We start from the raw sequence: 17,926 nt of genomic DNA on the forward strand, positions 1-17,926 counted from the left end.
CACAATAAGCCATTTATACGTATTAAAGATGTGCATGTAAAAAGTAAATTCAGTCATGGAACAAGATTGAAATTAAACAACTAAACTGAAGAAAAAGTTACAACATTAAAAACAGTAATTATTTTAGAAAACATCATTTTCAAACCACATGACTAAAAGTAAGGTTGAGGAAAGCATTTAAAATTCATTCTGAGGGCTACTAAATATAGGCCTTAGATCTATGCTTTAAACTTTTTTTTGTATTATAACTTGATCTTTCATACTTTACTTTTTTAATTTATATGTACAAGTCAAAAGATGGTGTCCACAAAGTTATTGTTAATGCTGACAAAGGAAGCATTAACATTAAAAATTGAATTTATGTAATCTTTGAGAATATACCAATGTTGATTGCACTTTATGTTGATAATATATGCATGCAATGTTAATGCAGTGGCTTCTCGCTGCAGTTGCAAGTCATGGTGCAATGGGTGACATGTTTAGCACTTGTTTAGTTCATTATAGAGAATTCCCAACCATTTGATAGATATGCATATATCAAAAATACAATTTAACATTTACAACTATTTGTGCTAGGGTGGTTACCCCCTAATAAACCAGGAAAAGGAAATAATGTAATGGAATGGAAAATAAGATTATTGTTAAAATAAGTAACAGAGAATAATAAGTAATTTCTTGAAGTTTGCATTCAAATCCCATCATGCTCATTTCACATTGGAAGTAGTTTATGTAGTTTGTTATGTATTAGTTCTAATTGTATTGTGTTGTGAATACTCTTCTTGTTTTGTTAAACAGAGTCTGCCAAGTGTGATAATTAATCTCAACAAATTGACTGCACTTATGTAATTGAATTATTAAAACTTACAAATCTTGATTGATGCTTCATGTAGTACATTTTGTTTGTGGAAGTTTTGTAAGTTATTTATGTGGTTAGATAGGTTTTTATGTTTGCACGTGCATATATTATGTCTGTGCATCCAAGGTTGATATTGTGTTGAGAGTAGGGACTATTTTAAAGAATTTTTCAGAGCTGTAGAAACAATGGGTTAAAATGTATACAATATTGTAAAGTCTTTTAGAGGGTTCTAAGCATTATCTTATGTATTTTTGTTATTTGAACTTTGGGATACAAAAGTTCATTTTTGGGATTTAATGAAAATTTTAGTAAAATTGTACACTTTTGTATTAGATGTGAAGGAAACTTCTCTTAAAATTTTATCTGAAGATGCTGAAGTCTACATTTTATTGTAACATCCATTATTATACATAAAATGTGATGTACAATTGTTATTAAAATTTATTGCTTTAGCAGGTATCTGGGATTTGCATGTAAAAGTGCAATTGCACAACATCCAATTTCTTAATTGTAATGTGAACTTTAGAACTACATAAAATTGCATGGTATAATAGCTCCTGGTTGAAGAAAGTTGAAATAGAAACAACTCTCAACCAAAATTAAACTGATGAATAAGGAAACCAAAAGAAAATATCAAACTTGCTAGTGTGTGAAATAATTTGCCCCAGAAAATCTAAAGTATTATTGATTATTCAGGAGACATGAATTAAATGTATAATATGACCAAAGAAATTATATTTAGTTGTCTTATTCTTGTAAATTAATAATTTAAATCCCCATGGTCGGTCTTTTATTTTTGTTATTTTGTGAAATGAAATTGCTGTATATGTGCATCAGATTTCACTTTGTTAGTATTTGTAAGATGCAATAAATTAATATGTAGAAAAGTAGGGAAAAGTTAAGTGACTACTCTGTATTATGCAGTTTTGTTTACCTGTGAAAATAAATTAATTCTTGTTACATATCCTCAAATTCCTTGTGTAGTACAAGAATATTGTTTATTAAAATATAGCATGTTGAAGGTTAATTTGCATTATTTGAGAAGCAAAGAAAAAATTGTGCTCGTTTTTGATCATTGGAGCATTCTGTATCTGAGTATGATCTCATATTTTTATTTTTCTATCCTGTTGTTTCCTAGTGGGAGGACAAATTTTCCTTTGGACCTTCTACAATGCCATCATCCTTGTGAACCTTTCCAACAACTTTATTCAAGCATTAAACAGAAATTCACAAAAGTTTATCAGACTTTCTTCCATCCCATTCCCTCACTTCCAGATTTTTTCTTTTTCTTTTCAGAACAGCAGGTGCACCAGGTGACATTACAGTTTTATTGAGCTGAGATAATAAGAAAATATATAATTTGAGTGAGATTAGGTTAACCTCATGAGGCTACATTTCTGTAATTTGTAGATTCAAGGTATTTATTACTCTTTGTTTGAAAAATATTTTTTTTGCTAGAAACTGTGAGTTTCATTGCCTGTAATTATAATTATCATTTTCTTTTTACAAATTGTTCCATAAAACAAAAGTTTAGAAGTATGAGTAAAAAGTTTGCGAGACAATGACAAGCTATTTTTTGGTAGTCATGAATCTAAGGTTGTGAATATTCAGTATAGCTTTGCTCCAAAATAAGCAGAGGCATTTCATAAATTAGGGAATTTTTCTTGATTTGACAGTTAATTTAAATTTATTAAAGCTAGCTTTTGTTGTTTCAACTTCAGTGTTTGCTTGTAATTTATTGGTTTTGAATATTATTATGTGCAATGTAAAATGAAATGTATAATTTTTATTTTCCATTAATTTTCTTTGAAATTTATTCAAGGTGGAATATAATGATGTGGCTGGAGGTATAAATAAACAATGAAAATAATAATGAAAATGCAGAGAAGAGTGAAAGAGACAGATTCTCAGATGAAACTTGTGCCTCATCAAAAACTGAATGGCGTGATGTATTTTTGTAGTTCACTATGAATGTTTTAAAGCATAAGTATGAAATATAATTGTATGTAACTTATATTTGAGGTACCACTAAGTAGTCTAAAATGACTTTCAATAGCCTAAAAACATATACTGTTAGTATCTTTTGAACTTCAATACATTTCAAAGTATGAAAAAAAAACTCATTTTGCTTGTAAGAGCTGATTCAGTTTTATATTATTCCATGTCACATATTTGAGAAACATTCTCAACAACGTCTAGTTGAATTTGATCTATACTTGCTCTGATAAAGGTAAAGATTGAACTTATCATGCATGAAAAATTTATTTTAAAACCTTCTTAAGTAAAATGGACATTTCTGAATAGCAAGAAACATGACATTGTTTTATGAAAGGTTGTACAAACAAACTTGCTGTTCAGTTTTGCTGTTGTATATATGGAAATAACTGCATTACATATACATGTTCTAGAATAAAATTGTTCCTGTATTTAGTGATGAAAGTAGTGAAGTTATTTGGAGTTTTAAAGTTATGTATTACATGTTTGTTTTATTTTTTCACTACTAAGTTAGCTACTCTTTATATTAATGTAGAAAGCTTTATTTACTTTTGAACTTGTATTTCATTCATGACATATTATGGATTTGCTTTTCTCAAACATAAAATTTAGCCCAATAGTACCCCACTTGCAATCTGTCACTGAATATGCTTGATCGTTGAGAGATGAGGTATTTTAATGTGATGGTCATTCCCATTAATCATTGGTAAAATAGTAGCCCAAAAGTTTCTGATCAGTGTTTTAGAGACCTTTAAAACAACATTCTTAATATTATAGGATTTGACTGTGGTAGTAATGGGTCTTTTGTCTTACCATGTTCTATATATATCCTTTTATTATTTGTTTAGTAAGTATGTGTTGTATAATCATTACCTAAGTTAGATACAGATAATTGTAAAACTTTTTACAATAGATAATGACTTATCATTATAACATTTTTTGGGTGAAGATATAAATCTTTAATTTCCTTTTAAATAAATAAGCTGTAGCATTTAAGTTAACAATACTTAATTTATATTTAGTCACATAATAGTACTAGAGAGCATTTATTATGTTGAGAAGAGGTTAAAAAGGATTGAAATAAATTATTTAATAACCTGTTTTTCAATGTTAATGATATAACAAACATAATAACAAAAGTATTACGTCCAGAGAACTCTTAAGGTACATGGAAATAGTATGTGCATAGTTTTATTTTAAAATTGATATTTGTTAAGACAGGCACTTAATTGTCTTTCTTCTGTTGTTATATTATGGATGTAAAATGCTTATTTCTGTTCCTTATGTTATATTCTAATTATTATTTTCCGATTCTCCAACTTTCCAAATCTGAAATTTAAATTTGTGTTGAATAGGGATCCGAGCTCTCTGGGCAGTGCTAAATTAATTTTCTGTCAATAATAGGAAGAATATGTTTGTATATTAAGAAAGATTTGGATCAGTATTCTATCTGAGACACTTGCTGATATTGTTGTGTTCATTAAAGCACACAAATTATTTATTTACTTTTAAATGTTTCATGATAAGAATCTTAGATTTGAGTTTTTTTAATTAGGTGAAGCATATACTGTCATTTCTTGTGTTTTTATATAATATTTTTAAAGTATTTTATTTCTGTATATAAACTGACAGTGTTCATTGTTTATGAAACTATGTAATCAGGTATTTTAAGTGTCTTTATAGTTGAGTGTGTGGGAGATTGCAGTGTAATAGAGATATAAAATAGTGGAATATATAACTAACAAAACACTATTATTGTGTTGTTATAGATTGAATGAAACAATTTTTGATTGAAAGAACATTCAGGGTATGGACTTAGCAAGAGGAAAGACTCACTTTCAGGTTTGTGTTTTTATCAGTATTTTTTAGAGATCTTTAAGACAACATTCTTAATATTATAGGATTTTACTGTGGTAGTAAAGGGTCTTTTGTCTTACCATGTTCTATATATATCCTTTTATTATTTGTTTAGTAGGTATGTGTTGTATAATCATTACCCAAGTTAGATACAGATAATTGTAAAACTTTTTTGTAAGGAAGATATTTAGTGGGTTTGTACGTAAATCAAGCTTTCCAGTACACCCTTTTTTAAAATTTAGTATAGAAATTTAAACCTCTTGTGACCTCTGAATTGCTCACCAGTGTGGCTGAATCTGCTATAATATCCAGGCTTATGGAGAGTAAATTCTGTACCTTCTTCCTCCTTACAAAATTCCACACAACACATGATAGTGAATACATTATCTGGTTCTTAATTTTATAAAGGTGTCTTTTCCATGGATATCTTGCATTTTGTGGACAGATATTGACAAATAAGGCTTGTTTAAGCTTGTTAGTCACTATAAGGTGTTTAAGTTAATATGAATAATTCTACTATTTTATGGAAGAGGGACAGTTCAGCCAACCTTCTAAACTCTGTATCTTCATAGCTGCTTACTATTAATAGACAAGATCTTTTGGCAGTGAATTTTATTTTTGATGTTATTAAATCAAGATTTTGGGCTGTACCCTGTATACTGGAAATTGTAACATCCTTTTCTAGCCTACCTAATTTCCACCCAAATTTAATTTGATTTTAGTGATTTGGAAAAACTTCAGTGTTACAACCAAATTTTAAAAACAAAATTTTATGCACGAGAAATAAATACTGCTGCTTTGGTGAAGGGATAATTCAGTGTAATATTTTTTTTTTTCAGTTGTTGAATTATTTTTTGTATTTTTCTTACATTTCAGTAAGAAATAAAAAGGAAAAATTTTCTCCGAAGTTAAAGAAATGTATAACTATGTAATATTTCTTGCACCTTAATGCAAAAGAGCACCAGATAAGATTGAAAATACAATAGTAGACAAATACAACAATATATTGATTATTAAATAATGTTAGAAGTTTGTAGATGGATATAGATTGTTATTAAATCTTTCTTATGATATTTCTGCAGTATTTCATTTTACCATTCCTACTCTAAACTCATCTTCATGCTGTGGAAATTTTCTTGTGACAGAATTTCCTCAGTTTCTTGAAAAATCCCAAATATACTGACAGTAAGTCAGAGAATCGTTTTAAGGTACTGATGTATTTATAGCTCAGCTTCTTTCTGTGTCATCTCCATCACTTAGTGCTTTGATTTTTGTGGGATGTTAGGAGAAGCTTTTTGTAAAAGTATAAGCATAGATAAATGTTAGTTATGGCTAAACAGCAATAAATAGCTGTAGAAGTAAATCAATGAAGTTGATGTACACTATATGTATATATTATTATACCATAAAAAGGGTATGCTATGGATTATATGAACAACACATACAAACAACAGAAAAAGGTTTGACAGAAACATGAAAAAGAGTAAGTACTTCTAACAAATTATAAAATACAAAAATATATTTCTATTCTTTACATATGTCTCTCTTAAGTTAAGACCCTCAATCAAGTTCTTGTCAATTATGCCTTTTTATTGATTTTACATCTGTAAACAAACCATCGCAATTTTTTTGCTACTTGTTCAAGAGTAAAATATTACAGTGATGAACATATACTTGATGGAATTTTAAAACAAAAATTACACTTCTATTAAACAGCTGTATCATATTATATTACACTCGGTGACAGCCTTAACTAATGCTAACAGTGAATTTATGGACTATTCTCAATGTATGTTTTACAAGTCCAATATTGTTTTGTTACAGTTTGCAAAAATCTCCTAATATTTTTATATCAAATATTACAAAACTAAAGCAAGTCTGGAACAGAGTGACATTAATATAAAGTTAAAAATATATTGAAGGCAATACACAACCTCGTTCAATACAAAGCATTCACTAATGTACTTTTAAAAGACCAGTTATGAAGGCACATGAAGTTTATAAAAAAACATAACTAGCCTTTTTATCTGACATTTATACAAACTTGGGTATAAAGACAAAGTATAACATGAAATTCATATACAACAGTATTTTGTTCGTTTTAGAATCATGCACATAATGGGTCAGTTTTTTCACATCCTTCCCTAATATTCAAAAGATAAACAAAAAGGAAGTTAGTTGCTCAACTCGTGATAACCCTGTCTGACCAAACAATGGGATTTGATGATCACTCTCATAGTGCACCCATGGCCTCAAAGTATGTAAACAAGTTTGTTTCTGTGACATGTCATAAATCATGAATTCTCATATTCAAAGTTTGGATATAATAACCACTAGGCCATCTACATAGATCCTTCAATAATCAATACACAGATTTGTATTGTGGTAGTAATGAAACTACCAGTAATGTAAAATATTACACACAAAACATGCTAGCTTTTTATGGGCCCAGCATGGCGAAGCGTGTTAAGGCGTGCGACTCGTAATCTGAGGGTTGTGGGTTCGGAACCCTGTCATTCCAAACATGCTCGCCCATGGTCAATCCCACTATTCGTTGGTAAAAGAGTAGCCCAACAGTCCTAAATTAAGAATGGCTAGCACAGATAGCCCTCGAGTAGCTTTGTGTGAAATTCAAAAAACATCTACAAACCAACTCATCAACCCTATTTTATCCACCACCCCTCAAAAAAGTATGAAATTTGTTTGGTTACAGAGCTAACAAATAGAAAAGTTCAAGAAAAAAACAGGAGATTAGTTGAGTACTTTCTTTTTTTAGTGTTTGTTATTTAGGCATAAGTGTAAAAGTAATTGACATGTAAATATAGGTGTATTTGTTAGGTTAGTTAAGATTAGAGTAAGTAAAATTATAATATAAAAAATGGTTCTAAAGGCACAAGAACAGGTTGTAATAGCTCATGGGTAACATAATTTGTAATTTAAAGCAAGCTGCATGTAATTTCACAGATATATCATTGTGACACTGGGGAATGGTACGAAAAAGATTAAACAAAATAAACTTAAAAGTTTAAAAAGTGTACATTGTTACAAAGAAGAAAAATATGTGGCAAAATGCCAAATTTTTTACATTTTTTAAATGGGTAAAATTTGATAGTGAGGTAAAAGTATGGTTTCCCCTTTAGGATCTTTTTAGCTTAATGCTTCTGATACGTTCATTATTTCCCTTTTTTTGAATTTAAAATATTATATTCTTTCCTCTTTGCTTTAATTAATATATTGTTTTATGACATTAAAATTTGTTTTCACTTTAGTTTCAATCCATTTCATAACTTTGCTAAATATGTTAAACTGTTGCCAGCTAACTTGATTATTAATCCTCCATTACTAACAAGTAATATTCATTTCCAATATTTTATTACATATACATACCAACTTCTCCAATTCCATGAACCAACTGTTGGTTCTTCCTTGTTGTTGAAGCTCTAGATGATATAGAAATGTTGTCCAGTTTGTGTCATGGTCTGAGAACCCTGAACCAAAGCGAGGTCAAAAGTATAAAAATAGTTGTCATTCTCTTTGGCATAGAGAGATTTACTTAAATTATTGACAAAACATGGTTATCTTTTCTGGGGAAAGATAATTAGTAAAATAAGTTATGACTAAAACAGTTTCAGTCTAAATGATTTCAGTTATCAATCCTGAGAGTGAAACCTGTAAAACTAAGCACAGTTTAGCATAAACATCAACTGTTACAGTCTGCACATCATCCCTTATTTCTGTTTTATTTTAATAAAGATTTTGTTAATTGTACACACTTGCCCCTTATTTTATATACACTAAAAAACTTGTTAAATACAGTACCCCATACTTCCTGGACAAATTTGCTGTTATCAGTAGATCCAATTCACTGATCACATCAAAGTATCACACACGTACACTACATTATTTTTTTCTTTGTTTGTTTTACATATCCAATCCATATCATGTATTCAACCTAGAATTTGAATTAGGATATAATCAAAGCCAAATCACAATGACCATAACTTACACATATAGACAATATAAGAATGAGATGATTTAAATTGCATGATTTACATGCCTGACTGTTGGAGTGAGATTGAGCACCATGATGAGAGCAAAAGAGCTGTCTGAGGCCTTGAGAAAGAAAATTGTAGCAGCTTATGAGTCTGGTAAGGGATTTAAAAAGATCCCAAAAGATTTTGAAATCAGCCATTCCACTGTCTGGAAAATAGTCAACAAGTGGAGGACTTTCAAAACAACTGCCAACATGCCCAGGTCTGGTCGTCTAAGCAAGTTCACCCCCGAGAGCAGACCGCAAGATGCTATAGGAGGTCTCCATACACTTTAAAATGTCAGCACGGATTTACAGCAGGTTCTGGCTACTGTTGATGTGAAAGTGCATGCCTCTACAATCAGAAAGAGACTGCACAAGTTTAACTTACATGGGAGGTGTGCAAGGAGGAAACCTTTGCTCTCTAAGAGAAACATCAAGGCCGGACGACAGATTACCCGTGCCTATGAAAATATCTAGATCATCAAGACACAGTGAAGTGTATAAAATGAGCACGAGCTATTTTATTCTGTTGATTTTACTTCCCTGGCAGTTGTCTACCAGTTTACACATAGAAGATTTCAAACAATTCAACAGTGAAATTTGTCACTGGTAGGCTCACACTTGAGATTATATTATCAGTCATTTGCAAGGTAAAATACTTATATAACAACAAGATCATTAAACACTGTAAAGTCAAAACAACGAACATTTCAAAGAGAAATATCGTAAATATTCCTAACAGAAGCAGAACAATTTGCACAGCACAGCACTTAGGAAAGGAACAGAGTCCCAACACCACACCCCAGACCACTCTGTACCATCTCCCTTATTCACAATGTTAAAGCTGTGATTAGGGAAAAACAAAAACAATCACTGCGATAAAACCAGCATTATTAACAAAATAGTATACCCACCTGGCCTGGTGGGTTAAGGTGTTTGACTCGTAATCTGAAAGTCACGGATTCAAATCCTAGTTGCCCCAAATATGCTTGCCCTTTCAGCCATGGGGATGTTATAATGTAAAAGTCAATCCCACTATTTCTTGGTAAAAGAGTAGTCCAAACATTGGCAGTGGGTGGTGATGACTAGCTGCCCTCCCTCTAAATTAGGGAAGCTCTCATGTAGCTTTGTGTGAAATTCAAAAATAAATAATATACTAGACTTATAAAGATTTACAATCCAAATATTAATACAACCGCATTTTTGAACAACAACTGTTTATCAAAGTAAGAAACATAGCTAAACATACTGGAATAATTACAGGTCCTTTTGCCCCAACAAGAAAGTTTGTAAAGTTATGTGATCTCCACGATCAGCCTTCTCATCCTGTGTAATTAAGTTTAGCACTATCATAGATACAATGAAAATTACCATTCAAAAACTAAACTGTTAAGCATTTTATAGAAGGAATTTGATGTGCAACTGTTTCTCTTAACAGAGAAGTTTAGCCAATATATGAACCAAATGAAATAATCCAGATATGAATAATCATTCAAATTAAGTTAACCACTGATCTCACATAAGAGTAGTGCTTTCACTGATATTTACTTTGAGTATGTAGAGAATAATAATAATAATAAAAAAGTCTGAGGACAACTGTCTCTTAATATACTGAAGTTAGTAATTCTTACATTCTTGGTCTGTAAAATAAATATGCATAGTCTCACAAGTAACAGTGATTATACCGTCCAAAACAACTACCCTTCATGAAGATGTTACTCTCTAACAATAATATTAAAGATACCTTCAAGATACAATGCATTCAAAGCTTATTATTATTACAAACCTTCTTGGATTAGAGAAATTTCACACTTTTTTCTCTTTTAATGGAGATTTTCTCAAAACCAGTTTCTATTTAATAAAAATGCATAAAAAATCTGTGTTTTGTAATATTAATCTAAATATTTTAGCATAAATCAGTTGAAAGATATAACAGATCTTTTTTGAATATATTTTTATTAAAGGGTAAAAATGACCATCATCACTAAACTAAAAAAACAGTTCAATATACCAATAAAGAAATGTATAAATCTTGATTAAAAAGATGGCCCTCTTATGCAATGTAATTAAATTGAATTTGGGTGGTAGGCTAGAAAAGGATGTCACAATTTCTAGTATACAGGGCACAGGCCAAAATCTTGATTTATTAACATCAAAAATAAAATTCACTGCCAAAAGAACTTGTCTATTAATAGTAAGCAGCTATGAAGATACAGAGTTTAGAAGGTTGGCTGAACTGTCCCTCTTCCATAAAATAGTAGAATTATTCATATTAACTTAAACACCTTATAGTGACTAACAAGCTTAAACAAGCCTTATTTGACAATATCTGTCCACAGAATGCAAGATATCCATGGAGAAGACACCTTTATAAAACTAAGAACCAGATATCATGTGTTGTGTGGAATTTTGTAAGGAGGAAGAAGATACAGAATTTACTCTCCATAAACCTGGATATTATAGCAGATTCAGCCACACTGGTGAGCAATTCAGATGTCACAAGAGGTTTAAATTACTGTACTAAATTTTAAAAAAGGGTGTACTGGAAAGCTTGATTTATGTACACACCCACGAAATATCTTCCTTACAAAAAAGTTTTGCAATTATCTGTATCTAACTTAGGTAATTATTATACATTACATATTTACTAAACAAATAATAAAAGGATATATATAGAACATGGTAAGACAAAATACCCATTACTACCACAGTCAAATCCTATAATATTAAGAATATTGTCTTAAAGGTCTCTAAAAAAACACTAATAAAAACACAAACCTGAAAGTGAGCTTTCGTCTTTTTCCTCTTGCTAAGTCCCTGAATGTCCTTCACAAAGTGTTTCATTCAATCTATAACAGAAATTGTATCGAACTACAACTGTACTGGTAATGAATTATTAATAATAGATACTGTAAACCTTTAATTTTTTTATTTTTGTTAGTTATATATACCACTATTTTATATCTCTATTACACTGCAATCTCCCACAAACTCAACTATAAAGACACTTAAAATACCTCATTACATAGTTTCATAAACAATGAAAAACTGTCAGTTTATATACAGAAAGAAAATACTTTAAAAATATTATTTAAAAATACAAGAAATGACAGTATATGTATCACCTAATTAAAAAAATTAAATCTAAGATTGTTATCATGAAACATTTAAAAGTAAATAAATAATTTGTGTGCTTTAATGAACACAACAATATCAGCGTCTTAGATAGAACACTGAGAGAACTCGGATCCCTATTCAACACAAATTTAAATTTCAGATTTGGAAAGTTGGAGAATCGGAAAATAATAATTAGAATATAACATAAGGAACAGAAATAAGCATTTTACATCCATAATATAACAACAGAAGAAAAACAATTAAGTGCCTGTCTTAACAAATATCAATTTTAAAATAAAACTATGCACATACTATTTCCATGTACCTTAAGAGTTCTATGGACGTAATACTTTTGTTATTATGTTTGTTATATTATTAACATTGAAAAAACAGGTTATTAAATAATTTATTTCAATCCTTTTTAACCTCTTCTCAACATAATAAATGTTCTCTAGTACTATTATGTGACTAACTATAAATTAAGTATTGTTAACTTAAATGCTACAGCTTATTTATTTAAAAGGAAATTAAAGATTTATATCTTCACCCAAAAAATGTTATAATGATAAGTCATTATCTATTGTAAAAAGTTTTACAATTATCTGTATCTAACTTAGGTAATGATTATACAACACATACTTACTAAACAAATAATAAAAGGATATACATAGAACATGGTAAGACAAAAGACCCATTACTACCACAGTCAAATCCTATAATATTAAGAATGTTGTTTTAAAGGTCTCTAAAACACTGATCAGAAACTTTTGGGCTACTATTTTACCAATGATTAATGGGAATGACCATCACATTAAAATACCTCATCTCTCAACGATCAAGCATATTCAGTGACAGATTGCAAGTGGGGTACTATTGGGCTAAATTTTATGTTTGAGAAAAGCAAATCCATAATATGTCATGAATGAAATACAAGTTCAAAAGTAAATAAAGCTTTCTACATTAATATAAAGAGTAGCTAACTTAGTAGTGAAAAAAATAAAACAAACATGTAATACATAACTTTAAAAACTCCAAATAACTTCACTACTTTCATCACTAAATACAGGAACAATTTTTATTCTAGAACATGTATATGTAATGCAGTTATTTCCATATATACAACAGCAAAAACTGAACAGCAAGTTTGTTTGTACAACCTTTCATAAAAACAATGTCATGTTTCTTGCTATTCAGAAATGTCCATTTTACTTAAGAAGGTTTTAAAATAAATTTTTCATGCATGATAAGTTCAATCTTTACCTTTATCAGAGCAAGTATAGATCAAATTCAACTAGACGTTGTTGAGAATGTTTCTCAAATATGTGACATGGAATAATATAAAACTGAATCAGCTCTTACAAGCAAAATGAGTTTTTTTTTCATACTTTGAAATGTATTGAAGTTCAAAAGATACTAACAGTATATGTTTTTAGGCTATTGAAAGTCATTTTTAGACTACTTAGTGGTACCTCAAATATAAGTTACATACAATTATATTTCATACTTATGCTTTAAAACATTCATAGTGAACTACAAAAATACATCACGCCATTCAGTTTTTGATGAGGCACAAGTTCCATCTGAGAATCTGTCTCTTTCACTCTTCTCTGCATTTTCATTATCATCTGATTGTTTATTTATACCTCCAGCCACATCATTATATTCCACCTTGAATAAATTTCAAAGAAAATTAATGGAAAATAAAAAATTATACATTTCATTTTACATTGCACATAATAATATTCAAAACCAATAAATTACAAGCAAACACTGAAGTTGAAACAACAAAAGCTAGCTTTAATAAATTTAAATTAACTGTCAAATCAAGAAAAATTCCCTAATTTATGAAATGCCTCTGCTTATTTTGGAGCAAAGCTATACTGAATATTCACAACCTTAGATTCATGACTACCAAAAAATAGCTTGTCATTGTCTCGCAAACTTTTTAGTCATACTTCTAAACTTTTGTTTTATGGAACAATTTGTAAAAAGAAAATGATAATTATAATTACAGGCAATGAAACTCAGTTTTTAGCAAAAAAAATATTTTTCAAACAAAGAGTAATAAATACCTTGAATCTACAAATTACAGAAATGTAGCCTCATGAGGTTAACCTAATCTCACTCAAATTATATATTTTCTTATTATCTCAGCTCAATAAAACTGTAATGTCACCTGGTGCACCTGCTGTTCTGAAAAGAAAAAAAAAAAGTCTGGAAGTGAGGGAATGGGATGGAAGAAAGTCTGATAAACTTTTCTGAATTTCTGTTTAAAAATATGAGATCATACTCAGATACAGAATGCTCCAATGATAAATATCATCAAAAACGAGCACAATTTTTTCTTTGCTTCTCAAATAATGCAAATTAACCTTCAACATGCTATATTTTAATAAACAATATTCTAGTACTACACAAGGAATTTGAGGATATGTAACAAGAATTAATTTATTTTCACAAAAAAACAAAACTCCATAATACAGAGTAGTCACTTAACTTTTCCTTACTTTTCTACATATTAATTTATTGCATCTTACAAATACTAACAAAGTGAAATCTGATGCACATATACAGCAATTTAATTTCACAAAATAACAAAAATAAAAGACCGACCATGGGGATTTAAATTATTAATTTACAAGAATAAGACAACTAAATATAATTTCTTTGGTCATATTATACATTTAATTCATGTCTCCTGAATAATGAATAATACTTTAGATTTTCTGGGGCAAATTATTTCACACACTTGCAAGTTTGATATTTTCTTTTGGCTTCCTTATTCATCAGTTTAATTTTGGTTGAGAGTTGTTTCTATTTCAACTTTCTTCAACCAGGAGCTATTATACCATGCAATTTTATGTAGTTCTAAAGTTCACATTACAATTAAGAAATTGGATGTTGTGCAATTGCACTTTTACATGCAAATCCCAGATACCTGCTAAAGCAATAAATTTTAATAACAATTGTACATCACATTTTATGTATAATAATGGATGTTACAATAAAATGTAGACTTCAGCATCTTCAGATAAAATTTTAAGAGAAGTTTCCTTCACATCTAATACAAAAGTGTACAATTTTACTAAAATTTTCATTAAATCCAAAAATGAACTTTTGTATCCCAAAGTTCAAATAACAAAAATACATAAGATAATGCTTAGAACCCTCTAAAAGACTTTACAATATTGTATACATTTTAACCCATTGTTTCTACAGCTCTGAAAAATTCTTTAAAATAGTCCCTACTCTCAACACAATATCAAGCTTGGATGCACAGACATAATATATGCACGTGCAAACATAAAAAACCTATCTAACCACATAAATAACTTACAAAACTTCCACGTACAAAATGTACTACATGAAGCATCAATCAAGATTTGTAAGTTTTAATAATTCAATTACATAAGTGCAGTCAATTTGTTGAGATTAATTATCACACTTGGTAGACTCTGTTTAACAAAACAAGAAGAGTATTCACAACACAATACAATTAGAACTAATACATAACAAACTACATAAACTACTTCCAATGTGAAATGAGCATGATGGGATTTGAATGCAAACTTCAAGAAATTACTTATTTTAACAATAATCTTATTTTCCATTCCATTACATTATTTTCTTTTCCTGGTTTATTAGGGGTAACCACCCTAGCACAAATAGTTGTAAATGTTAAATTGTATTTTTGATATATGCATATCTATCAAATGGTTGGGAATTCTCTATAATGAACTAAACAAGTGCTAAACATGTCACCCATTGCACCATGACTTGCAACTGCAGCGAGAAGCCACTGCATTAACATTGCATGCATATATTATCAACATAAAGTGCAATCAACATTGGTATATTCTCAAAGATTACATAAATTCAATTTTTAATGTTAATGCTGACAAAGTCAGCATTAACAATAACTTTTGTGGACACCATCTTTTGACTTGTACATATAAATTACAAAAGTAAAGTATGAAAGATCAAGTTATAATACAAAAAAAAAGTTTAAAGCATAGATCTAAGGCCTATACTTAGTAGCCCTCAGAATGAATTTTAAATGCTTTCCTCAACCTTACTTCGTCATGTGGTTTGAAAATGATGTTTTCTAAAATAATTACTGTTTTTAATGTTGTAACTTTTTCTTCAGTTTAGTTGTTTAGTTTCAATCTTGTTCCATGACTGAATTTACTTTTTACATGCACATCTTTAATACGTATAAATGGCTTATTGTGGGTGACAACTCACAAATTTACATAGTACCCTAATTTTATTACACATATTTAATTACACACCTTTCTCCTTCTGGTATCATACTGGCATCTCCATCTTTCTTGTGTATATCCTGCTCCAAAACAATTTTGTTGGAACTCTTTTCAAATGACTTGCAAGTCTCTTCCAGAGACATTGTAACCTTGAAGTCTTTTACATGCCCACAGATCATCTGCAAAAAATGAGTAATATCCACTTCTAGTAGGTTTTCCTGGCAGATTCCATCCACAACTGCTTCAACATCTTGTTTTTCAAGGTGGTGACCTTGATTTACCTAGGTAAATCAGCAAAAACAAAACAAAACATGAATTAAACATCTGCATAATCTTCAACTAAAAATGTTTTTTAAGTTGTATTTGTATTTTAGCATGCATATTACTTTAATTCACAATAAAATAGTATTGTAAACATTAATTTTAAGTTTCACACACATATAAATGATATTTCACTCGGATTCCGTCATATATATATTTATTTTACTTAATAAAATTAGCAAACCAAATCTGAAACATCAAAAACTAAAGCACGAAAGTTGAAGGGAAAAAAACATCAGTGAGAAAGAGATATAGCATCTTCTAAATGTGACATTCTCATCTGAAGTTGAAGTTTCAGCTAACGTTTAAATAGCTCTGACAGAAACACTACAAAATCAGGTGGAAATGTAAAGGGAAAAAATGCTCTTTCTGTTGGTTATAAACAGGAATTAAAGAGTAGTATGTGGAACTAGATAAGAACTTTTAAAAGATGTGGGAGAAACCACTCTATGATTTTACAAGATCAATACTTTTTTATGAATCTGCTAAAGGTGCGAAATTCTTATTTCATATTTAGCTTGTATGTATTTTAAATTTGCGTTTCTAATTAGTTGGCTACTTGTAGTGGTGGGCATAATAAAATATTAACTGAGCAATAAGACAACTAGACACACAAAAATCAATATTTAACTTTTTTCTTTACATTTCCTTTTAAATTAAGAAATTAATATATATAAAATACTAAACTATAAATTACAAGCTATGTCTTGATGACAACTTCATTAACATCTGTAGTAAAAATGTTGCTTAATAAAATTTTGAAATAATGCTCCAAAATTTGACTAGTGTACTTTGATCCACTTAGTGAAAAAAGGTTAAACATGTACTTTTGTAGTCACTTATTCGAAGACATTCTTTGTCACAATTTATCAACAACAATGTGAATACCAACTGTTGTTGATACATCAAGACAAAGACATACTGGTAAATTGCAAAAACATATGATCATGTCTCAAATAGTCAACTTCTTCAAAACCACAAAGGATCTGACGTATTCAACTCTATCATATGAAGAACACTACAAATAATTATCACATGATATCTGAGTGTTAATACTTTCTCACTCTGAAAATGTATTTCTGATAGGTACTTATCTTCCTCCCCTCACCTAAATCTTTCTTAATCCTGGTCTGCCATTTAAGCATTGTTAAAAAAAATATTTTGTAAAACTGCACCAATCAGTTTTGCACCATTTCAGAATATGTGCTGATAATGCGACTACTTCTCATCAAGCATACAGGTAGCTCCCTCAACTATTCAAGAACAATCCTAACTTTTAAAAATTGTGCAGGCACAAACTATAAACCCAAGAATCTTAGTGAGAGGAAGGGTGTAAAAGTAGATGAGAGAATATAAGTAGTTACTGGGAGTATATTTTCAGATTAAGAAAGTGTTAGATTCTGAAACATTACAACCTTCCTCTCACACAAAGCTGGAATCATACATTGCCAAGTTGGAAGGACTAGTGAAGGACATCAATCGTAC

At 29.7% G+C, this 17,926-nt stretch overlaps 2 protein-coding genes and 1 long non-coding RNA gene across 10 annotated transcripts in view; 2 read left to right on the forward strand and 1 right to left on the reverse strand.

Annotated features, from left to right (window-relative positions):
• LOC143230283 (uncharacterized) overlaps window positions 1-3,174 on the forward strand; it is a 65,326-nt gene extending 62,152 nt beyond the window's left edge. Inside the window, exons 8-9 of one of the 5 annotated variants that reach the window (XR_013016320.1) lie at window positions 2,153-2,273; window positions 2,679-3,174. Coding sequence is in view for 3 of the 5 variants with exons in the window: in XM_076463530.1 (XP_076319645.1) it covers window positions 2,153-2,195 (43 nt within the window). In the remaining 2 variants the exon portion in view is untranslated. Of the gene's footprint in view, window positions 1-2,152; window positions 2,620-2,678 lie in introns of those variants that run through there. The other 4 variants (XR_013016321.1, XM_076463531.1, XM_076463530.1 and 1 more) reach the window with 4 other exon arrangements.
• Window positions 1-17,926, reverse strand: part of LOC143230288 (uncharacterized) — an 84,734-nt gene that overhangs the window by 57,156 nt on the left and 9,652 nt on the right. Inside the window, exons 3-6 of one of the 3 annotated variants that reach the window (XR_013016343.1) lie at window positions 16,151-16,401; window positions 13,363-13,526; window positions 11,520-11,590; window positions 8,096-8,196 (exon numbers count right to left, since the gene is read on the reverse strand). This is a non-coding gene — a long non-coding RNA (uncharacterized LOC143230288). Of the gene's footprint in view, window positions 1-8,095; window positions 8,197-11,519; window positions 11,591-12,915; window positions 13,527-13,930; window positions 14,052-16,150; window positions 16,402-17,926 lie in introns of those variants that run through there. The other 2 variants (XR_013016342.1, XR_013016344.1) reach the window with 2 other exon arrangements.
• LOC143230287 (uncharacterized) overlaps window positions 1-17,926 on the forward strand; it is a 75,965-nt gene that overhangs the window by 11,928 nt on the left and 46,111 nt on the right. Inside the window, exon 1 of one of the 2 annotated variants that reach the window (XM_076463556.1) lies at window positions 4,655-4,693. The exons of the other annotated variant lie outside the window; for it this stretch is intronic. The gene's annotated coding sequence lies outside the window, so the exon portion shown is untranslated. Of the gene's footprint in view, window positions 1-4,654; window positions 4,694-17,926 lie in introns of those variants that run through there. 2 annotated transcript variants of the gene reach the window in all.

The sequence above is a fragment of the Tachypleus tridentatus genome, chromosome 10 (assembly GCF_004210375.1).
Source record: "Tachypleus tridentatus isolate NWPU-2018 chromosome 10, ASM421037v1, whole genome shotgun sequence".
Taxonomy (NCBI): Eukaryota; Metazoa; Arthropoda; class Merostomata; order Xiphosura; family Limulidae; genus Tachypleus; species Tachypleus tridentatus.